Here is a 24,862-nt window from a genome sequence, read left to right as displayed (position 1 = left end):
ACATTGGTCCCATCAAATTTTTTTTAGGCCTTGAAATAGGAAGAAACAAACATGGCATTTTTGTTTCCCAACGCCCTTTTACATTACAACTTCTTTCTGATACAGGTTATTTAGGTGCCAAATTTGCAACTACACCTATGGAACCAAATGTCAAACTAAGCAAAGATATGGGTGACCCACTTGAGGATCCTACTGCCTATCACAGCCTCATCGGCAAGCTCATTTATCTCACTATAACTAGGCCCGATATTTGCTATGCTGTCAACCATCTCAGCCAATTTCTCTCATCTCCAAGGACACCTCATCTTCAAGCTGCTTATCATATTCTCCAATATCTCAAAACTACACCAGGCGAAGGCTTTTTCTTCGCATCTTCTCCTCTTAGACATATATCTAAAGCACTCCAAGTGACTGCCTTTACTGATGCTGATTGGGGGAGTTGCATAGACACTCGCAGATCCATCTCCGGCTACTATGTCTTCTTAGGTTCTTCTTTAATCTCTTGAAAGTCTAAGAAGCAAACTACTGTCTCTAGATCATCAGCTGAAGCTGAATACCGTGCCATGGCTAACACTACTTATGAAGTCACTTGGTTGCTTGCTTTACTCAAAGACTTTGGTATCATACACAATAATCCAGCGACACTCTTTTGTGACAACAATGTAGCTATTCACATATCGAAAACCCTGTCTTTCATGAACGCACTAAGCATGTCGACATTGACTGCCATATTGTTTGTGAGAATGTTCAGAATGGCACATTGATATGATACATGTTGATTCCAAAAACAACCTGGCTGATATATTAACTAAAGCTCTTTTTCCCACTGTTTTCCATACACTTCTCTCCAAAATGGGTGTTAAAAATTATATACTCCATTTTTAGGGGGAATATTAGGTTGTGTATTACCACAGGTTTTTAGTTTTGTTTTTTCTAGTTTGTTGTTACCACATTTTGTGGTCTGTTGAGTTTTTCTATTTAATTTGTTTTTTTTTTACTCTCTAGCTATTTAATAGCTATTTTCTTGTACGTTCCTTTATTAAGAATAATAAAAACAAGGCAAAACATCTCTGTTTTGTTTATCCAAAAACTGTCCTTTTCCTAATAGACAATTACAAAAATCAACAAAAAATTTCAAAATTTATTATTATAAAACACTACAAGAAATGAGAGTTTTAGTTTATTGTCGAAAATATAGATCTCGTCGCTAAAAGTTCTAGCAACAACAAAGTCGTCACTAGAAAATGGTCGCCGGAGCTTTTTCTATAGCAATGAAAAAGCCCTTAATTTATTGTTGGAGTAATTTGAATTAGGCAGTGATTTAAATAAAAACATGGACTCACACGATGGATTAGTAATAAACAAATATATAACAATATTATACATTATGACATTTACAATGGAAAGTATATGACGTTTTTAGCATGACATCAGTTTAACAATAATTTAAAATTAATGTTTTAAATTTTAGCCTAATAATTAGAAAAATATATCATTGACATTTATATAAATTTCACATTAATATATATATATATATAAATGATATCAAACTAATCAATATTTTTGTTTTTAATTAGTATATATATTAATATGGTTGGCTAGTAGTGTTGAATTATATTTTTATATAACAAGTTTTCATAGTTGACGATCTAAAGTCTCTTCTTAATTAATCAACATTCACTCATTCACATGGCAGACAATCACTTACACTAAACAAAACATATTTTTCACCAATTATTTTGACTTTAAATATTGACTGTACCAATGTTGTCAAAATAAATAAATAACCATGCTAACGAATCATATGGTAGATTTTTTTGTTGGGCTCTCTTCTTTTAAATTTGTAAAAATTAGACGAAGTACTCATTGTTAGAGAACATCTTTAATTTTTAACCAAATTTTAAAATTATTTCATTTATGCCCAATTTTTTAATCACTTTTTCCAGTATGCCCTTTCTCCCACTCACACACACTGAAACACACAGTCACGCACAACCCTCACTCTTCTTCTTCTTCCCCATGACGCAAATGATCTTTGAGTATCTCACCAGTCCAGTTTCACCACTAACAATTGCTTCTCTCACCACTGCACTTTTGGCACCATTAATTTCAGTCACGACATAGCCCTCACTCTGGCAACTCAAGTAAATGATTTCTAAAAATTGGGTATAAATTAACTAAATATTGTTGCTGGGTATATTTAGTTAATGATCTCTCAAACCGGGTAAATATGAACAAATCCCTTTAAATTTTAATGATAGAAAGTAAGGGTGAATATAAAGCCTGAAAAACTTGCAAAACCGACTTGATCCGAACCCATAAAGCCCGAAAAATCGAAAACCCCCACTTGTCGGGTCTAACCTGATCTAAAAATCGCATTTTCAGATTCAAGTTCGGGTTTTAATATATAAAAAATCGGATTCGGGTTAAACCCGAAGATCGATTTTTTTTTTTAAGTTAAAAAACTATATATATATATATACTTACCTAACTAACCCTAACCCTAATTCTTTCAGCCATAGTCGCCCATTTCTTTCTCTCTCAATCCCTATTTCCATTTTCTCCCTTCTCTCTACCCATCCATCTCTCTCGCGACCAACCACACCACCCACCCATCCCATGGCCACCTCGACCCCCCTCTCATTATCTCGCCTCATTTCCCGGCAACCATGACCCTCTCACTCTCATTCTCGGAGCCTCTCACCCAGGTGCCGACGTCGACCCTCAACCCTCTCCTCTTGAGTCTCCACGGCTAGAAGGAGCTTTCCAAACACAAAGAGTCTCTCCTCTTCGTCACTCTCGCTGTCCCTTTCCCCCCTCTCTCTCTCTCTCACACAAACTCATCTTTTCGTCCCTCTCTTTCTTTCTCGGCCATGGAGGTCTCCTCATCTCTCTAACTTGATGTCACCGTCGACCGCGCACAATCAATGGAGGTCTTTGTTCGGCCATGGATGTCTCCTCAAACAAGTGAGATTTTTCTTCTTTTTGTTATTTTTTTTCCTATTTCAATATCATTATTCTCTGGGTTTTATTTGTTTGTCTCTATCATGTTAGCATCTATTTGTGCTTATTTTTGTTTTTTTAACAAAAATATTGTTATATGAGTTGAACTTGAAGATGATTCTATTATGTTAGCATCTGAAATTGGTTTATGATTTCTGATTGTCTTTGTTGAAGATAATTCTATCTATTGTGTAGGTTCAACTCAGTTTCGTTTTGTGTTGCTAATGCTAATTGCTATTGTGGTCAACTTCCTTCGCTTTATAGTTGTTTGGCTTCTATACTAGTTTTTGAGTTTTGAGTTGTTTAATGTATATATTCTTTTTATCCAGTTTTATGTATTGTTTAAAATCTTGCATAAATGATAAAAGTTTTGATGAAATGCTTGTTTCTCGGTTTTTTTTATAAAAGAGTTGATTAAGTATGAGAATCTATGTGTGTATGTGTGTATATAATCTTTCTATATATGTTGTTATGATATTGATGATGAGTTTATGTTCATTTTTTTTTGTTTTGTAGGGAGAGATGAAATAGGAAGTGTGGTTGATATATTTTTTTTGGACTTTTTTATTATATGATATTATCAAGATTTATAAATTTGTATTTAGTTTAAATTTAATTAAGATTTTAAATTTGTATTTAACATATTGCCACTAATTTATTAATTAATTAGTGGAGCCGAACTTGGGGTTGAAGTTCTGACTGACCGGCTGACTCGTTGATAGTCCCTGGGAAAATCATCAAACATAAATTCCTGGTGATAGTGCGACATGGGCGCAGAACTCGGGGTTGAGGTTCTAACCGATTGGCTGGGCCTGGGCCGACTATCCCGGCGGGACTTGTGAGTCCTGCTTTGCCTTTTTCCGACGTTAACGTCGGTCGCAAGAGGGGGTAGCCGGGCCAAGATTTCCTCGATTTGCTTTGGCTAGATGGCTCCTCAACTGCATGTTTTCCATCTCCAGCGCCGTCAGGTAACCTGGGTTCGGATTTGGCGGTAGGGGCGCTGAACTCCCAGTGTCCTCATGGCCCATCGGTTGTTCCCCCGACCGTTGCTGAATCTCTGGGTTTTGTTCGTTGGACATAGCGGTATGGTGAGCCTCCTGCCCACCACGCTGATCCGTTTCGTTACCATGCCTTGAACGAGTGACCATCATGATAAACTTTTCGCGATAGCACTAATCTAAATCCTCTCAATGAAAGCACCAAACTGTTGACGTGGTTTTTCGCCAACAGTCAATTATATGAATAACTGGGATGGATTAGTGCTTAATGATAAACTGTACTAAGAAAATGATAATGACAATGCTCAAGGATGTTGGCAATTAGCTGCCAAGAAAATGATCACTCTTTTTACGTGGTTCGAAGGTTAAAATTCCCCTAGTCCACGAGTCGATATTATGCTATAAACTTCTCTCTATTTTTACAGAGTATTTGTATTACAGAAAAGACTCCAACCCCTTGCACTACCCAGGGTTCTGGTATTTATAGGAGAATGATCTCTGGGTAGGTATTGGGGGCATCTCGTGATCTCTTGATCCTTCACATCATTTCTACGACATTGATGATTAATATCTAAATTTTACACTGAAGTGTGGTCTAATCAACAGATAAAAAAGGTGATGGGCCGCATGGCCTTAATCAGGCATGTGGTGTCTGATCACGCACGTTTATGTTGCGTATTCGGGAATTCGAGAATAAAACAGACATGTGATGTCTGTTTTTATCCATGTTTGTATTGCGTGGTAAACTTTATAAAGACCCTGAGGTACGTTAGACCTTGGGCGTAACACGAGCTTAATGTGATGTTAGCTCGTGCCTTTTGATGCCATATTACACAAAATGGTTCCAGGTGATAGGTTGCTAAATGTCTCAATAGCTTGAGCAATTTGTATAGAGGATGGCACCGAATGTTCTCGGATGAGAGGTGAACACGTGGTGCCTCGATTACGGCTTTTTATCAGCTCGCCGTACCCGAGCTGTCTCAACAAGATACATGCTGATTCTCAGGCCGTACACTGTCGGCATTGGACTTTTATTAACTGTTGGCGTTGAGGTCAATAACGACAATTTTTAACTGTCGGCATTGGTCTTGAATTAACTGTCGGCGTTGGGGTCAATAGCGACACCTTTCAACTGTCGGCATTTGTCTCAAATTAATTGTCGGCGTTGTGGTCAATAGCAACACATTTTAATTGTTGGCATTGGTCTCGAATTAACTGTCGGCGTTAGGGTCAATAGTGACAGTCAAAAGCACCGGTGATACTTATTAGCTGTCGGCGTTGGTCTCTATGCCTACAGTTTTTAACTGTCAGCGTAGAGTCTTGCTAAGCTATTACGACAGTTAACAGACTGTCATGGTTGGGTGTTGGGAAAGCCTAATTTTGTAGTAGTGAAAATCTGCAAAACCGACCCGGTCCGAACCCATAAAGCCCGAAATATAAAAAACCCCCACCTGTCAGGTCTAACCCGATCCAAAACCCGCATTTTTAGAATCGGGTTCAGGTTTTAATACATAAAAAATCGGGTTCGGGTTAAACCCGAAACTCGAAACTATATTTAAAAAAAAAAGGTTAAAAAACTATATATATATATACTTACCTAACCAACCCTAACCCTAATTCTTTCGGCCACAATCGCCCCTTTCTTTCTCTCTCAATCCCTATTTCCAATTTCTCCCTTTTCTCTACCCATCCATCTCTCTCACGACCAACCACACCACCCACCCATCCCACGGCAACCCTGATCCCCCCTTTCTCTATCTCGCCTCATTCCTCGGCAACCATGACCCTCTCACTCTCATTCTCGGAGTCTCTCTCCCAGTTGCCGATGTCGACCCCTCTCCTCTCCTCTCGAGTCTCCACCACTAGAAGGAGCTTTCCAGACACAAAGAGCCTCTTCTCTTCATCACCCTCTCTGTCCCTTCCCCCCCTCCTCTCTCTCTCACACAAATTCATATTTTCGTCCCTCTCTCTCTTTCTCGGCCATGAAGATCTCCTCATCTCTCTAACTTGATGTCACCGTCAACCGCGCACAATCGATGGAGGTCTTTGCTTGGCCATGGATGTCTCCTATTTCAATATCATTATTGTCTGGGTTTTATTTGTTTGTCTCTATCATGTTAGCATCTGTTTGTGCTTAATTTTTTTTTTAACAAAAATATTGTTATATATGAGTTGAAGTTGAAGATGATATTTCTATTATGTTAGCATTTGAAATTGGTTTCTGATTTCTGATTGTCGTCTTTGTTGAAGATAATTTTATCTATTGTGTAGGTTCAACCCAGTTTCGTTTTGTTTTGCTAATGTTAATTGCTATTGTGGTCAACTTCCTTCACTTTATAGTCGTTTAGCTTCTATACTAGCTTTTGAGTTTTGAGTTGTTTGATGTATAGATTCTTTTTATCCAGTTTGATGTATTGTTTAAAAATCTTGCATAAATGATAAAAGTTTTGATAAAATACTTGTTTCTATGTTTTTAATTTTTTTTTAATTTTTTTTTTTTTATAAAAGAGTTGATTAAGTATGAGTATCTATGTGTGTATGTGTGGATACAATATTTATATATATGATTTTTTCTTATGATATTGATGATGAGTTTATGTTCATTTTTTTTGTAGGGAGAGATGAAATAGGAAGTGTGGTTGATCTTTTTTTTTTCAGACTTTTTTATTATATGATTTTATCAAGATTTATAAATTTGTATTTAGTTTAAATTTAATTAAGGTTTTAAATTTGTATTTTATTTATATTTACTATATTATCACTAATTTATTAATTAATAATTAATGACTACTTTTTTACAATAGAAAATGAAAAAAAATTACTTTTTATATATTATCAATGAATATTAAATGAATTATTGACTTTTCTTAATTAATTTGCATCTTGTGCATTGGAGTCCAAGCAAATATTGAGCTATATATATATCATTGACTTATTTTTTGTGTCAAATTTAACACAAAAATTACATCTTGTATTGAAAAATGAAACACCAAGATGTAACTGAGGAGATTCAAAAGGCTTGAAACACATTATATATATATAGTATCGACACTCGATTTCATTTGAATAAGAGCATTTGAAGAAGCTTTAAAGATCGATCGAGACTTTATTAACTTGTGTGTTGTACTATTGTTCATGCACTATTATTAATCCATACAATAAGTAGAGAGTAAACTCATAAACAACACACCAAAACAAAGACGTACACTTGGTAACACGACACATGGGAAATACAAGGTCAAATTAAAGGGAAATTAAGATAACAATACTAATTAATCGATGAACAAAAACAACACAACGAGACAAGATCGACAAGCATTATTTAGCTAGATTGAGATGCTGTTGGGGATTCCCCTAGCAGTGATCCCTGGTTCACTCGTAGGAATGAGCAAAGTGTATGGGAAATTGACCAACCCAGCTCGGTTCTTCTCAGACACATCCTTGTTCCTATCCTCGATGCTTTTTTCAATTTTAGCAAGTTTACGTCCAAATCTTGTAAAAGCGTTCAGAATATTAGCATCTGAAGTCCAATCACAATTTTTTTCGTTACCAAGAAAGACCTCATCTGGAGTGTGCTTCGACAAAAGATGAACAAGGGAAATCCCTTCATCGCTCAGATATTTTGGAGTAATGGTCAACAACATACTTTTCTCGACTGAATCAGTAGCAAGCTGGTTGTATTCAGCAGAGCCCTCCTCCGGCATGAGCCGTCGGCTTAGGGAGGGGCGGTTGGGAAAGAAGGCTGCAAAAGGGTACTGTCCAAAGTTCACAGCTGCATGAAGAGCAGAAGTAATCCATATGAGTATGGTGCATGACTCGACTAGTTCGTCAATCGTTTTCATTTTTGGCCACCATGGCTCGTCTTTCTTGTCACCGTGACCCACTTCCCTGACGTCCTTCCACCATGCCTGAAGCTCTGTGTCTTTCTGGACAATGTCGTCACTCGCGTAGTAGTGGGTGCAGTAGTCTTCAACCCATTTTCTTATTGCAGACCAGATCTCTAACCCATCAACAGCATAAGGATAGTGCTCTAATACCAGGCAAACTGCACTACCATTCTCATTTTTCTTCACTGCTAATCCTCTGCAAGAATATTTTATAACAATATATATTAAAATTAATTTGTTATATCTAATTGATTTTTTATTCATTTAATATATTTAATATATCAAAATTAATGATTGACATTTATCTATTAAACTCAATTTGAATTTCCTAAATAAATAGAGAGAATATCTCAACATCTATAACTGTGGCAGAGACTATGATAGTAGGTCTAAATATAGAGTACCGGTCCATAAGTTCACTGCACATTATAACTTTCAGTAACTCCATCTAAAAGAATTAGTAAAAATTTGAAAGCCTGTGTACTCGTTCTAATTTTTTTATTTTTTTTATGTAGATCTAAAGCAAGATTGAGATTATCAATTGAATGGCTGGAGGTATATACATATTTTCGATCCTATTAATTTCCATATAATAATCTGTTTATTCCGCACTAGCATAATGCAACTAGATTAATCTAACATATACAATGTTTGGAGACATAAATCTAACATATACTTGCCTTTTAAGAAGATCTGCTGGGAGTGCTTGGTCAGTAAATACCCAGTCCTTATAAACTGCTGATGATGACTCCATAGCATACTTTCCCTGGAAAAACAAGGACTCTAATTTTCCACCGGCATTGACGAGAAGTAATCTGGCGAGTGCATTTATGTTCATAGTTTCACGGTAGTGCGGCTGCAAGAGTTTGTGGATTGGGTGGAGAACACTTAGCTGCCTGTTTGTTGCTATCACAAAAGGCTCAATCACAGCATGTGTATTCAGCCAATGACTGCAGAGCTGATGATAACCAGAGTCATTTACAGCTACATAAGCTTTGGCCAATTCCCACAGCACATACTCGACACCACCTTCACTTGGGGTATATACTTTGCTCACCGAACCCTCTTTATCACAATCTGAATTTGGTGGGAGGCTTAACTCGATCGCAACAGGCTTCAATGTCCCTTCACTTGTCAAAAACAGTATAGTTCGACTTGCATAAGCCTTTGTAGTAGGACTTTCGTTTATCTTCCGAAGGTATGGCATGAACGTATCATGATGATCCAATATAAATAGTTTATTTTGCTCCAGTGCCTATATATATATAACAATAAGTTTATTAATTGATTAATATTATAAATATATATAGGAGAATTTTCGTATAGGACTTCACTTTAAGCCTTATCGGTGGGGCTCTCAGTGTTTCTCGACCCGTAAATAGTTTTCGGCGCGATTTTTTTATGACTGTGTATATTGAAGCTATTTATAGCATCCTGCAAATTTTCAGAAAAATTCCAAATAGTTTACAGTATCGAAAACTAGTTTCAAACATGTTGTTGCATGCGTGACTAGTATTTTTTATGCGCGTGGAAAACAACATGTTTGAACCTAGTTTTCAATACTGTAAACTATTCAGAATTTTCTGAAAATTTGTAGGATGCTCTAAATATTTACAATATACACGGTCATAAAAAAAAATTGCGCCGAAAACTGTTTATGGGTCGAGAAACACTGAGAGCCCCACTGATAGGCTTAAAGTGAAGCCCCTATAGAAGAATTGTCCTATAAATATATAGGAGTATTTTATGGTATAGGGGCTTCAAAAAGAGCCCCACCGGTGGAACTCTTTTATATTTCTGACCCTTGAACAATTTTTCAGGGCAATTTTTTTTATGATAGTGTATATTGTAGTTATTTAGAGCATCATGCACTTTTTCAGAAAATTCTGAATAATTTACCGTGTTGAAAACTAGGTTCAAACATGTTATTTTCTACGCGCATAAAAAAATTAATCACGCGTGCAATAACTTGTTTTTAAACTAGTTTTCAGCACTATAAATTATTCAAAATTTTCTGAAAATTTGCAGGATGCTCTAATAACTATAATATACACAGTCATAAAAAAATCACGCCGAAAACTGTTTACGAATTGAGAACACGAAAGAGCCCACCGGTAGGACTCTTTTTGAAGCCCCTATATAACAAGATATTCATTTATAATACAATTAATACCTTTTCTACAGTGAACTCCGGCTCCAACTTGTCCTTAATGTGGTCCTCAGTAATTGTGCTAGTTTGATCTCCATACAATTTAGTGTCTAGCTTACTGGTCGGTGGGAATTCCTGTTGAAATCAAAATTATTAGACCAAATATATAATTAATTAAGGACCAAAATCATAATTTATAATGATATTAATTATATATATATATATATTACTTTGAGACATCGAATGTGGACCGGGTGGACACCAGCAATCATTTGTCTAGCAAATTCCTCGTCAGTCATCCATGAAGATTTATTACCTACGTAATAATTATATATCCAATTCATTATATATTCAAAAAAATATATATTTTATATTTGGAAAATCTACTTCAGGGGATTCATTCAGAAAGAGCCCCACCGATTAGGATCTTGTGTATCCCTTATTTATTAATAGTTTTCGGAACTGTAAATCATTTGGAATAGATTGAAAACAGGTTGTTGTACGGGTATCTAATATTTTTTTTATACTCGTAGAAAACAGTGTTTGAATCTAGTTTTCGACACTGTAATTTATTCAGAATTTTTTAAAAAGTTGCAGAATGCTCTAAATAACTACAATATACATAATCATAAAAAAAATTACACAAAAAACTATTTATGTGTTAAGAATACAAAAGAGCATCATCAGTGGGCTAGGGGTCTTTTTGAAGCCCATACAACAAAATCCCCCTATTTGTAGGGGACATGAAGGGTACACGAAATTGGTGTCTCAAAATAATTGGTGAGACAAGAAGGGTACAGTAAATTGGGGATAACAGATTTTTTTCGTGGAAAACAACATATCTGCATATATTTTTCGTCGCTATAAATTATTCAAATTGTTTTGAAAATTTGCAAGATTGGTCTAAATAACTACAATATATACAGTCATAAAAACAAATGACACCGAAAAATATTCACGGGTCACGAACACAAAAAAGCCCCTGCAACAGAATCTATAAGTACCTTTAATCAAGTGAGGCGTAGGATATTTTCCTCCTCGATCAGCAAACAAGGCAAAAACTTGTTCGAAGTCATTAAACTCGTCATCAACAGCAGTAGACTTAGCACTGATTTGATCTACTGTTGGAGCATGTAAGGCGGTTTTACTACAGAAAACCTTTATTCTGTAAGCAAGGGAAAGAGGGGCTGACTCCTTCAAGCGATCAGCTCGTTCATCTCGTGGAATGTATATAAGTTTAGCCTTAGCGGGCCTGCTCTCGCATTTAGGATCTATTTACGTACATATATGTATATATAATTAATATTTTTAATTAATTAAAGAAATAATAACCAATTAGATTAGATTAGATTAGATTAATTAACCTGTCTTAGTGGGTGGTCTGCCCGTTCTTCCTCTGCGAGGGTAAGGGAATTCGCTATTCCCTCCGAGAGTTGGACGAGCAAGGTTTGGAGTATCAGGTTCACCCAGATCATTGTACACATCATAGTCATAGATTCTGTCCCACTCCTTGCGCTCTCCTAATCCATTTCCTTTCAAGTATTTGAGCTCAGATTTTCTGTATGGAAGCAGTGTTTGTGGTGTTTCGCTTGGAATATATGACTACGTACATAATTATTTATTATTAGTATATAAAGAACAAATAATACATTACTATACATATCTCTTCTATTTAAAAATTGTGTAGATAGCAATTTTTTTTTTTTTTTGATTTTAACCGTTTGTTTTGTTAAATTTTAACCTTGTTTCTGAAGAAAACACGAGTGTAGCTTGATCCGTATTTGATAGCTGGGTAAACCCATGAGTTGCAGATGAAGCAGACAGGCTTCGATTCACTGGGAACACTAAGGGAAATGGTCTTGAGGAAGAACTCGACCTTCTTATCAATATTGTTCTCGATAAGCAAAGCTTCAGGGACATCAATACTAGATTCGTCAGTATTGAAAATCACATTAAACATCGACTCTTCTGGATTTAACTCACGCGAGGGCTTAGTGCATATCTCCAAGTGAGCTTTTTCTCCTAGCATCCCGTCTGCTCGCAACACGAAAATAAAATTAATAATTAATATTAAGTAGGAGTTGTTCGACACTTCTTTCTTCTAAAGTTATACCAAGCAAGGGAGCGCGGTTTTAGTATCGTAGTTTACGTTCAAAAATTCACAAAGAAAGTTGTGCAGTCGTCAAAAATATATTTTCTTTGGTAGACTGCGTCGGATCGGAGATTATTATTATAGATAGAAAAGGGGTCAATGTTCATAATTGACATTATGTTTTGGACTATATTATACAACATGAATTGTAACGTACTCCGTTTATCACTGACGAGCCGGAGAGAAACTGCTTCGCCCAAGAAGTCACCGTCGGAAATGGCAGCGGCGGAAGAGTCGAACTTATCCTTTTTCACCAACACCACCTCTCCCGTTATAGTCATCTTTTTCCGATTGAGAACACCAGCAGTGACTGTGCTCACCTCTTCGCCTCCTAATACAGACATTTTCAAATTAATTATAAGTAATTAAGCAGCTCTTGAAGGGTACTATAGATTGTAGATAGTGGTGTTGAACAATGGCAGAGATGGGCTTTATTTATAGAGATCAGTGCGTACAATACACGTTCGTGAATAATCAGATTATTATACTAATAAGAATAATATAGATATATATTTATATAAACGTGGATCCGTTATTTGAGATCTCATTAATTAATTAATAGTATATTGTAATTAAGCATATATATATAACGACACATACGACCAAAACAGATGTGATGATGAATATATATTGTTATTTAGCATCCAAGAATATATTATTAATCATACATTCAAAACGTGATATATATCACCTTAATTGAAACATATTTTTCATGCGCATAAGAAAACAATCACACATACAAAAAAAATTTTGAACCTTGTTTTTTGTACTATAAATTATTCAGAAATTTCTAAAAAATTACAGGAGGCTCTAATTAATTACAATGTATACGATCATATAAAGAAAATTTGAATTAAATTTATTCAAGTGTTGAAAACAAAGGAGATGCAGTACAAGAAACAAGAATTTTTACAACACATAAAATTGCCTGAAAATACCCCCGAAATTGTCGCCAATAGTCTTTAGAAATTGTTGCCAATAGTCTTTAGAGACGACATGTGGCCGTGACTAGCTCGTTGCTAATATCACTTGTCAACATGGAGAATTGTCCCGACAAATATCGGAAGCAAAGTCTAACCACGAAGGGTCGTGAACTCAACTTGCAACATTTGCACCCGGGGATCATCACCATGTATCATTGGGAGCAATCGGCCTCATGTCAAGACATAACCCTATTGGAATAAATGAAATGTATGCATATGAATAATCCTATACATGTAGGCGGAGTTGATATATAGATTGAACATATACAAAGAGAGGATCAAAATTGTATATCAAGACATAACCCCGCGCCTCAGGACCACCTGACAAGGACGCCCCGAAGGCTCCTTCTCGTTGTGCGAAACCCTCACTGTGGGCCACTTTGTGTGTCGCCTCATCTTGCTATGTGAGCCCTCGCTAGGCCCCTAGGTGCATCACCTAGTCTCGCTAAGCAAGACCCTCGCTTGGCCACTAGGCGCATTTCCTCATCTCACTATGTGAGACCCTAGCTGGGCCACTTCGCGCGCCGCATCTTGTCTCGCAATACACGAAGCCCTTGCCAGCTGCCTAGTGCGTGGCTCGCCTTGCCATGATAGATGCTTGGAAGGGCGCTAGACGCAACACCTGTCTCGTTGTGCAAGGCCCTTTCCAGATCGCCTAGTGTCTCACTCGCATATATATACCCGCATCCCAAGCGATGCGAGCCCTTCAAATGGTATGTATATATTCCCTCATGAAGTTGATATTTAATTCACTCACCCCCATTTAGTACGCTCCTAAAGGGACGCATCATCCACTATACAACTAAATGCCCAGAGGATACCTATTATACCGTAGAGAAGAGTTCCCAAGCCGACCAACACTTAGTAATAAAATGCAATGAAGCTTGGGATGGAAAGCATATCTTGAAAAGGTGATAAAACAACTGTTACGTACGAGGTACCCACACATGTATGGGATGTACGAACCTGAGAGGTCAGAGGTATGACCTTGACAACCGTATCAGACATGTAATGGTGATATGAGTTAGTACAAGGAGTGGTAGCACTACCTCATGCCTCTAACATGGTCCAGGTCTGACCACCAGTCTCTCAACACCACTACTCTCTGCACCCTGACACTTGCGACACCTCAAAGTACTATGATGTCCCCTTAGGAGCACCATGTATTAGGAGCCATTAGAGCTCTCTTATGGCTCCTTGACCACCACAACCAATCCCGTTATCTTTTTGCCTTGACACATCTTTAACTAATAATATATCTATATATATGTAATTTATCAACACTTGAAGGACCAATACGCAATTAATTGATTATCTTAAGACAATGATAATTGATAAACTCAAACTGTAGCAGTGGTGGTGACTAATGGAAGAGAATGGTTTTATTTATAGGAAAGGGGAAGGAGACCAGCTAGGAGTACTAGCGGATAGATCATATCAACACATACATATGGTTCGCTGTTTTTAAAAATATATATAATAGAATGAATTATAGTTCTATAGTATATATAAATATTTATATCAATATCTTTTCATATATGACATCTAAACACAACGTTGGCATATATATGTTTACATGACTACATGACATATATATAAAATACAATAATATTTAAAAAGAAATTAATAATAGAAATAAAATAAGAATAGAAAAAATCATAGTGCAGACAGTAGTATATATGCATAAATTATTTTTAGTTTCTAATGTATCTCACAATACTCTTTGGTGAATTTGATGAAGAAAAAAAACTTCAATCACTTGATAAAAAACAAACTATCACACAAATTTATAAGATAAAAAAAATGATATATATGCATTTATTATTTTTAAATAAATATGATTTAATTATTTAAATTATCATAAAATATCTTAAAAATATTCCATTTTAGTTTATTTATTTATTTATTTTTGTTTAAGTTTATGTTTGTTCTAGTTTTTTAATTTGGTAGTGACAACAAAAGATTATACATTATATGTTTAATATTATATTAAGTTTAATTAAAATTTATTTAAGTTATTAAATATATAGTTTTATTATTTTTAAATAAATATTATTGTAAAATATCTAAAAAAATATCCTCATTTAATTTCTTTCATTATTTATTTATTTAAGTTTAAGACATGTTTACAATCTACCGTTAAATATAAGAATATTATGTTAAATATAAGAATATTCAGTTAAAGTTAAGGGAAAAAATAAAAAACCGTTAAAATCAAGAATTTCAGTTATCTACACAGTTTTTATATAGAAGAGATATATATTTATACCTTCAAAAATATATTTGGAAAGTTGTTATTAATTATAAGTATTCTCTTCGAATTTTAATAATAGAATAATGATACATGTGCTCTAAAATTGTCCACTAAAATTATGCACTAAAATATTACACCAACTGACGTGATATTGTTTTTTGAAATAGTGTCTCCGGCCTAAAATAAATTAAAATAGTTAAATGAAACTATCACGTCAGTTAATTAATATTTTGATACATAATTTTGGTGCGCATATCATTACTCTTAAGTCTTAATAATAATAGGCACACATAATCCACATTCATCACTTCTCTATATGACTGACTCATTCAGTTTTACAATTAAATATATTGATTAATTTGTAATTGACTTTCTAAACTTAAATTAGTATTAGAAATATTTGGGATCTATTACAAGTATAATAATTAATGGTATAAGCATGGCAACCAAATAAACAGTTTGGTTAATATGCTTTTTACTTGTTTTTAAAAAAACCCTCATAATTCACTCTTCTGGCTTAAGTACTAAAATGTACTAAGACAATTACAAAAATTAACAAAAAATTTCAAAATTTATGATCATAAAACACTACAAGAAATGAGAGTTTTAGTTTATTGCTGGAAATATAGATCTCGTCGCTAAAAGTTCTAGCAACAACAAAGTCGTCACTAGAAAACGGTCGCCAGAGCTTTTTCTAGCAATGAAAAAGCCCTTGATTTATTGTTGGAGTAATTTGAATTAGGCAGTGATTTAAATAAGAACATGGACTCCCACGATGGATTAGTAATAAACAAATATATAACAATATTATACATTATGACATTTACAATGGAAAATATATGACGTTTGTAGCATGACATCAGTTTAACAATAATTGAAAATTAATGTTTTATCTTTTCATAAATATCACATTAATATATATGATATCAAACTAATCAATATTTTTGCTTTTAATTAGTATATATATTAATATGGTTGGCTAGTAGTGTTGGAATTATATATTTATTTAACAAGTTTTCATAGTTGACGATCTAAAGTCTCAAGTCTTTTTATAATTATATTATATGTATATTTATTTAACAAGTTTTCATAGTTGACCATCTAAAGTCTCAAGTCATTTTATAATTATATTATATGTATGAACCCAGTCTCTTAATTAATCAACATTCACTCATTCACAAAGCAGACAAATCACTTACACTAAACATAACATATTGTTCACCAATTATTTTGACTTTAAATATTGACTATGCTAACATTTTCAAAATAAATAAGTAACTGTGCTAACGAATCATATGGTAGATCTTTTTTCTTGGGCTCTTTTTTTTTTAAATTTTAATGATAGAAAGTAGGGGTGAACATAAAGCCCGAAAAACCTACAAAACCGGCCTAATCCAAATCCATAAAGCCCGAAAAATAAAAAACTCCCACCTATCGGGTCTAACCCAATCCGAAACCCGCATTTTTGGATTTGAGTTTGGGTTTTAATATATAAAAAATCGGATTCAGGTTGAACCCGAAACTATTTAAAAAAAAAAAGAAGTTACAAAACTATATATGTATACTTATGTAACCAACCCTAACCCTAATTCTTTCAACCACAACCGCCCCCTTTCTTTCTCTCTCAATCCCTATTTCCATTTTCTCCCTTCTCTCTACCCATCCATCTCTCTCACAACCAACCACACCACCCACCCATCCCACGCAACCCCTACCCCCCTTTCTCTATCTCGTCTCACTCCCCGACAACCATGACCCTCTCACTCTTATTCTCTAGGAGCCTCTCACCCAGTTGCCGACGTCGATCCCTCTCCTCTTGGGTCTTCGCGGCTGGAAGGAGCTTTCCAAACACAAAGAACCTCTCCTCTTCGTCTTTTTCTTTGTCCCTTTCCTCCTCCTCCTCTCTCTCTCTCTCACACACACACAAATTCATCTTTCTGTCTTTCTCGGCCATGGAGGTCTCCTCATCTCTCTGACTTGATGTCGTCATCGACCGCACACAATCGATGGAGGTCTTTGCTCGGCCATGAATGTCTCCTCGAACAAGTGAGATTTTTCTTCTTTTTGTTATTTTTTCCTGTTTCAATATCATTATCGTTCGAGTTTTATTTGCTTGCCTCTATCATGTTAGCATCTGTTTGTGCTTGATTTTTTTTAACAAAAACATTGTTATATGATTTGAACTTGAAGATGATTCTATTATGTTAGCATCTGAAATTGGTTTTTGATTTCTGATTGTCTTTGTTGAAGATAATTCTATCTATTATGTAGGTTCAACTCAGTTTCGTTTTGTGTTGCTAATGTTAATTGCTATTGTGGTTAACTTCCTTCACTATATAATTGTTTGGCTTCTACACTGGTTTTCGAGTTTTGAATTGTTTTATGTATAGATTATTTTTATCAGTTTAATGTATTGTTTAAAAATCTTGCATAAATAATATAAGTTTTGATGAAATGCTTATTTCTTTGTTTCTTTTTATAAAAGAGTTGATTAAGTATGAGTATCTATGTGTGTATATAATATTTATATATATGCTTGTTTGATGAAATGATATAATTAAAAAAATATATCTATTGAATACTAGAATCAAGTATAATTTTTAAAATTATAAAAATACCCTTATTTTAATTTTAATAATATTTCATTTGTTATTTTAAACTAAAATAATGATATAAATGCTTTACAAATCAATTTATTTAAATAAACAAATATTATTTATCATTTTAGTTTAATATATGTATATTTGTTTTTATATTATAAGCTTCAAAAATAAAATAAGCCATTAACTAAAAAAATCATGGTTTAAGATTTAATTTTTTTTTTGAAGTGTTTCACATTCCTGGGTATATGAAAATCACTTGTCAGATGAGTTTCACTTGAACCTGGAATCAAGAAAAGTTAAAACCCCTGGAGTACAGATTCCTAGATTATAAAAACTCAAACCCAGTACCAAACATGAGAAAGTATTCAGATTCCCGTGTCCAGATTCCTGCATACCAAACAACCCCTTAGCCATTAACAAGTTTTGCTATTCTTTAGAGGGAAAAAACGAATATGCTCCAGCTCAGGGACACCTTATTCTACACGTTTGAGAATTGAGATTTGTGCTACCTAACTAAACAAGTTTCTATAAGGAAGCAAATATTAAGGTTGAAGCATTTTTTATTTCTAACTCTATAAGAATTGAGTATCTCTCTCTTGCACTGCTTTTGAACTAAGATATATATATATATATATATATATATATTTATAGCTGAAGAAAGAAGTCAAACCAATTCCTAGTCTTAAGCCATACTATTATACTTAATTATGATATTAGTTGAAATATTCGTTTTTACAAATAGAGAAAAAATAAATATTGTGATTTCAAATACTTTCAATTTTAATGAAAGAAAATATTTTGAAACTAATGTTGTTAATGTTTATTTAATTATTATTTTTCATTTTGAATACATGCAAAATATCTTAAAAAAAAAAACTAGATAAAATACCCCATATTAAAAGGACTCATATATAGTGCCGTACGTTCAAAAAAAAAAAAAGAGGAGTCCCATTGGATTTTTTGTTTTTTTGTCCTTTTTGAATTACTTTTGCTCACCAAGTAAGAAAATAGAAATGATCTCTTAAAAAAAAAATAGAAATGAGTTACTTTAATAATATAAAAAACAAGACAGGAATATTGAGAACTATTGACATGTTACTTATGAGATTTGTAAACTATTTGTATTAAAGCTAAAGCTAATAAGAATAAGAATGATTTCTTACTTATGAGATTTGTAAATTATTTGTATTAAAGCTAAAGCTAATGAGGTTAAGAATAAGAATGATTTCTATCACAAAAGAAACAAAACAAACAAACACTAATATACAAAAGTACATATATATATATATATATATGGTTTTACACATAAGAAAAAAAAATGGGTAGTAGAACTTCTATTGCTTTTTAATGAGAAAAATTAGAATCAATTACTTCTAACAGGTGAAGTTAAGAATAAAATAAAGATAAAAAAAAAACAAAGGATTGCATATTACTTTGCTTGGTACATGGGAGATACTATTGTGTGATTATTACTTTATGGTTGGTTTTAATGAGGAAAATTACAATCACATTTTCTCTATAATGTTAAGAATAAAGTAAAGAGATATGAAGATAAAAAGAAAAGAATAAAGTATATTATAACATTTACTTTGTACATAAGTAGAATTGTATTTATGACTTCCTTGCTTGTTGTTACATGGAATTAGAATTATTATAATCTTCTCTAAATTTAAGATCATTAGATTTTTCGTATGTCTCATTTATTATTTTTAGTTGTTCGACAAACTAGTTCAATTCCTAGTAATTATCAAGATATTACTATTAAATTTGTTAATAAAATTATCAATTTTTAATACAAATAATTGTGAATATTGTATTTCCAAATGACACTTTTTGGTCGAAACATCTTATTTAACAAGATGAGCACTATATTAAACACATTAGGTAACGGTCCTAGATTATGAAGGAGTTACACATTCAAGTCTCAAAGCAATCCCTAAACTACAAAATACTTTTGGTGAACAAATTGAGCTTAACACCAAACTAAAATAATTGTGAAGTATTTTTTTTATCTTTATTTTGAAAAGGTTAGGAAAGAATAAAGAAGAGTAGTGTAATTGAAGACCCTTTTAAAAAGAGAAGAAACTATTTTTTGGTAAATCTTTTAATATTTTATTCTTTATTCGTTTTGGCAAATCTTGCAAGAAAAGCATTCCATTTTAAACATTGTGCACAAATAAGGTAGTACTAGCTATTTGTATGATTTTGCTCGTATGATATTATATGAACTAGTAAAATTGTGAGAGAATTAATGGAGGAGGGCTCGTTTCAACATTTCACTCATGAACAACATCCTTTAATCTATAAAAGTCAGTCCCCATTTTTCAAGTCAAAATCATTATTCAGTTGCCATATATGCAATCACTTAATCAGTCCATCGGAAAGGCATTACTTTTGTCAATATTTGATTTGCAACTTTCACATCCACAAACATTGTGGGGAGTTACCAAGGCATATCAACAGCTCCTTCCATGGTGTGCACCATCTTACTCTCCTTAAGAGATCATCGTTGCAAAACTCTGTTCATTGCTTTTATTGTGAGAAGGCCTTCGGAGATGAATATGCGTACACTTGCGATGAGTGTGATTTCTACATGCATACCAATTGTGGTTTGATCCCGCAGCCCACAATAACAAACCACTGTGGTGAAGACAACGGTGATGATGATCATGGCGTCATTCAATTCTCATGCCACCAACATCCAATGGCACTTATCGAGGTTGAAGGTGGCGAGCACATTAATCTTGGTAAGAAATGCTTTGCATGTCAATTGCCTTGGTCCAGTCCAGCCTATTCTTGCACAACACTTACATGTGAGAATTTTTTCCATAAGTCGTGTGTAGATCATCTTCCACAAACAATTCAACATCCTTTTCATTCACACAAACCTCTTATCCTTCAAATCAGTAAGCCTCGGTCTTGTAGTGTTTGTTTTAAAAAAGATTGCAGACTCATTTTTAGTTGTCGTGAAATTGGATGTACGTTTAAGATTGGTACCGAGTGTGCATTTCTTGACACAATTGTAAAGTGTCGGAGTCATGATCATTTGCTTTCTTTTGTGGAAGGAGCATATTGTGACGATATCCAATGTGATGCTTGTCGAAAATCTTACAAAGAGTTGAATAATCATGTGACATATGAAATTCATTTGACTCGATCATTCCTATTTCGTTGTATGGAGTGTGATTTCAACCTCCACTTTCTATGTGGTCTATTGCCATCTACCATTAAGTACAAATACCACATACACGAGTTGACTCTTGCTGATTCTATCATCGAGGATAATTGCCACGAATATTGTTGCGATGTATGCGAACAAGAAAGGAACCCAGAATTTCGTATTTACAAATGTACCGATTGCCAATACACAGCGCATATACACTGCTTAATTCATGAGGTACAAATTTAACATTCATTAATTTTTATTAGACGTAAGATATAATCTAATATTTTTTATTGTATTGAATTTCATATATGATATAGAATTTAGTTGAGCGTGGTTTTTTTTTTTTTCAAATTCTTTGCATTATTTTTTGAATTTTCAGAAATATATATCATTTGCATTTATTTTTTTTTCATAACAATAAATCAACTTATTTTCTGGAGTTGTGTTGTTCTTTTTTCCTCTTCTAAGTGATCTTTCATGATGAGTATTTATATATATATATATATATATATATTAGACACACAAGCAATTAATAATATCGACGTTTGCTTAGTTTTATTTATAAAATTTATTAATTATTGTTATTAAATTTATATTAATGTTATATAAGTTTTAAATAAATCTCCTATTTTAATTAACTAATTTATTTATCTTTGTTTAAGTTTATGTTTGTTCTAATTTTTGAATTTGAGAGTGATAACAAAATATTATATATTATATGTTTAATGTAATATTAAATATTATAAGTGGATTTAAAATTCAAGTTTCTTGCTAGTTTTAAAAAAAAAAATATTTGTTGCTATTTGACAGTAGATTATATTATATTATATGTTTAATATGATATTATTTTAATAAGTAATTTTAAGTTTAATTAAATTTTATTTAAGTTATAAAATGTATGATTTTATTATTTTTAAATAATTATTATTGTAAAATATCTCAAAAATATTATATTTTAATTTGTTTAATTATTTATTATTTTTAAATAATTATTATTGTAAAATATCTTAAAAATATCATATTTTAATTTGTTTAATTATTTATTAATTTTAAATAATTAACATTGTAAAATATCTTATTTTAAATTTTTTTAATTATTTATTTTATTTAATTTAAGTTTAAGTGTTTGCAAACTACCGTTAAATATAATAATATTCTGTTAAATATAAGAATATTCCATTAAAGTTAATATTAAAAAAATAAAAAATCGTTAAAATCAATCATTTTCATTATCTACACACTTATTTTATAGAAGAGATATATATTTGTATACAATTTCAGCTTATCCTTCTTTTATTTTCCTTATATATCAATTTTATTCCTTAATTTTTGTTTTTATTTCTTAAAAAAAATTAATATATGTCGTTTGGAAAACGAACAAAAATAAACCGTTTTCCAAATTAATGAGAGAAAAAAAAATATAAATTGGGCCTTTTTTTTTTGGTAGAAAAACAAATAGCTAGGGTATTTAATAAAAAAATATTATAAACCCTTTTCCAAATTTCATTTCCTAACTTTAAATAGATTTTGTTACTTAATATATATTAAGATTACAATGGAATAGAAACCTACTCTTACTTGAAAATAAGAATAGAAATTCTTGCAATTGTAATAATACAATAGTATATGAAATTTTGGAAACAGTACTCAAAACTTAAATGTTAATATTTTTAAAAAATAGAAAATGTTTGAAAATTGTCGAATTCCATATATATGAATGTTTTTATAATAATATAATTTCCATAATTAACACAATATAATTTTATCAGATTTGGAAGGTGATCAAGAAAAAAGACAACATCATTAATCATGTGGAGCTCTGGGCTCTGGGAGAAAATCTATGGAAATGGGAAAGTGAAATGGAAGAGGATGATACTATTTCGACTAAGCAGAAAATGACACTTAGGGACTTAATGAATTGTCTAACCCAAGAAGAAAAAAAGAAGATGCTCCAACCATCCTACGATTATAAAACAACTTTCTACCATTACTACAAAACTGCTAATTCTCGATTTCATCAATTAGGTTCTATTGAAGATTTTGACACAATGAAGGAATTTTTCCAAGAGTTTGGAAGCTTGATAACAGACTTTAACAATGAGCTTTATTACTACAATGCTGAAGAAGGTTTGAAAATAGATGAGAAATATTTGAGGCAAGAGGTTATTGAAGTGGATGGTAAGTACAAAGTACCAAAGACATTGGCTCCTATTTTGAAAACATTAATTGATAAGTATGGAGATCTTGGTGGGGATTCAAGTTTGACTCCTCAAATGAAGAGTGTCACTATAACGGTACTACTAATTGTGATCGACAAAATGTGTAGAACTAAGATGGAAGATGTCACATGGGATGACCTAAAAGAATGGTATTTTTATCTAGGTGGCATTCGTAGAATTACATATTTCAAAATCAATCAACTCTTGGTTGATCTAAGAAAAAAAATATTCCCAGTGTATTGGAGCTTTAAAGCAATTAGATGTAAGAAACAAGTCGCTGAAAATCTACATGACAAGATTGAATCTTTAAAGGCTGAATTGAAGAGAAGCGAGGAAAATTTGGAGGAACTCGAGAAAATTGACATGCATGAGTTCATAAACATTGCTTTGCAAATGATGCCATAGAAGACAGTTGGTGACGAGATTTTAGGTAACATAGAAATTTTAGAAGAAATGAGTGGCAGAATTTATTAGTACTTTATATATATATATAGGAGAATTTTTTTATAGGGGTTTCACTTTAAGCCTTACCGATGAGACTCTCAGTATTCTTAACCCGTGAATAGTTTTCGATGCGATTTTTTTTATATGATCGTGTATATTGTAGCTATTTAGAGCATCCTGCAAATTTTCAGAAAATTCCGAATAGTTTACAGTACCGAAAACTAAGTTCAAACATGTTGTTGCACGCGTGACTAATTTTTTTTATGCGCGTGGAAAACAACATGTTTGAACTTAGTTTTCGAACTATAAACTATTCGGAATTTTCTGAAAATTTGCAGGATGCTCTAAATAGCTACAATATACACGATCATAAAAAAAAATTCGCATCGAAAATTGTTCATGGGTCGAGAAACGCTGAGAGCCCCACTAATAGGGCTTAAAGTGAAGCCCCTATAGAAAAATTGTCCTCTATATATATATTTATATATATATATATGCAATTTAATAAACTGGATGAGATGGCATTCAAATTTTTAATTATTTTTGTTTTACTTGCATATTTTATACGTTTTGAATTGTACCCCTCTCCTATGTATAATTAATTATTTTTTTATTGAAGCTTTTTATGTTATATATCATATTTGCACTTTTAATAGCTATTTTCTTACTTTCTTATTTTTTTCGACCACCAAATAAGAAAGTAAGAAAATAGAAATGAGTTACTTAATAATATAAAAAACAAAACAGGAATATTGAGAACTATTGGTCTCTTACTTGTGAGATTTGTAAACTATTTGTATTAAAACTAAAGCTTATAAGAATAAAAACGATTTCCTCTATCTTTAATAAAATATTAGAGATGAAAAATGATCTTCTAAGTAATTGAGAAAGCAAACACTAATATACGAAAGTGCATATATAATATATGATTTTACTCATAAGAAAAATTAGAATCAATTACTCCCAAAAGTTAATAATATATAAGATAAAGATAAAAAAAAAAT

At 32.7% G+C, this 24,862-nt stretch overlaps 2 protein-coding genes across 2 annotated transcripts; one reads left to right on the top strand and one right to left on the bottom strand.

Moving 5' to 3' along the window:
- Positions 1–7,285: 7,285 nt before the first annotated feature.
- Positions 7,286–12,533, bottom strand: LOC133784574 (linoleate 9S-lipoxygenase 6-like). The gene is made up of 8 exons (XM_062223869.1): positions 12,347–12,533; positions 11,779–12,071; positions 11,402–11,639; positions 11,042–11,308; positions 10,268–10,353; positions 10,062–10,172; positions 8,569–9,143; positions 7,286–8,084 (listed from the first exon to the last, which is right to left on the bottom strand). The coding sequence occupies exons 1-8, from the start codon at positions 12,531–12,533 to the stop codon at positions 7,328–7,330; spliced, it is 2,514 nt and encodes an 837-aa protein (XP_062079853.1). The 3' UTR covers positions 7,286–7,327.
- A 7,705-nt stretch (positions 12,534–20,238) lies between these two features.
- Positions 20,239–24,084, top strand: LOC133783738 (uncharacterized). Its single transcript, XM_062223377.1, has 2 exons — positions 20,239–21,426; positions 22,965–24,084. The coding sequence occupies exons 1-2, from the start codon at positions 20,281–20,283 to the stop codon at positions 23,817–23,819; spliced, it is 2,001 nt and encodes a 666-aa protein (XP_062079361.1). The 5' UTR covers positions 20,239–20,280; the 3' UTR covers positions 23,820–24,084.
- The last annotated feature ends 778 nt before the right edge of the window (positions 24,085–24,862 follow it).

Source organism: Humulus lupulus, chromosome 6 (genome assembly GCF_963169125.1).
Source record: "Humulus lupulus chromosome 6, drHumLupu1.1, whole genome shotgun sequence".
Taxonomy (NCBI): domain Eukaryota; kingdom Viridiplantae; phylum Streptophyta; class Magnoliopsida; order Rosales; family Cannabaceae; genus Humulus; species Humulus lupulus.
Note: the sequence above shows the minus strand (reverse complement) of the source record. Positions and strands in the feature narration are given on the sequence as shown.

Excerpts from the sequence above, each read along its gene's own strand:
- LOC133784574 (XM_062223869.1), bottom strand. The coding sequence starts at position 12,533 with ATGTCTGTATTAGGAGGCGAAGAGGTGAGCACAGTCACTGCTGGTGTT. Across the intron at positions 12,072-12,346 it reads GCTCGTCAGTGATAAACGGA|ACGGGATGCTAGGAGAAAAA; the intron begins GTACGTTACAAT and ends TGTTGCGAGCAG. Across the intron at positions 10,354-11,041 it reads TACGCCTCACTTGATTAAAG|GTAATAAATCTTCATGGATG; the intron begins GTACTTATAGAT and ends ATTATTACGTAG.
- LOC133783738 (XM_062223377.1), top strand. The coding sequence starts at position 20,281 with ATGGAGGAGGGCTCGTTTCAACATTTCACTCATGAACAACATCCTTTA. Across the intron at positions 21,427-22,964 it reads TACACTGCTTAATTCATGAG|ATTTGGAAGGTGATCAAGAA; the intron begins GTACAAATTTAA and ends TAATTTTATCAG.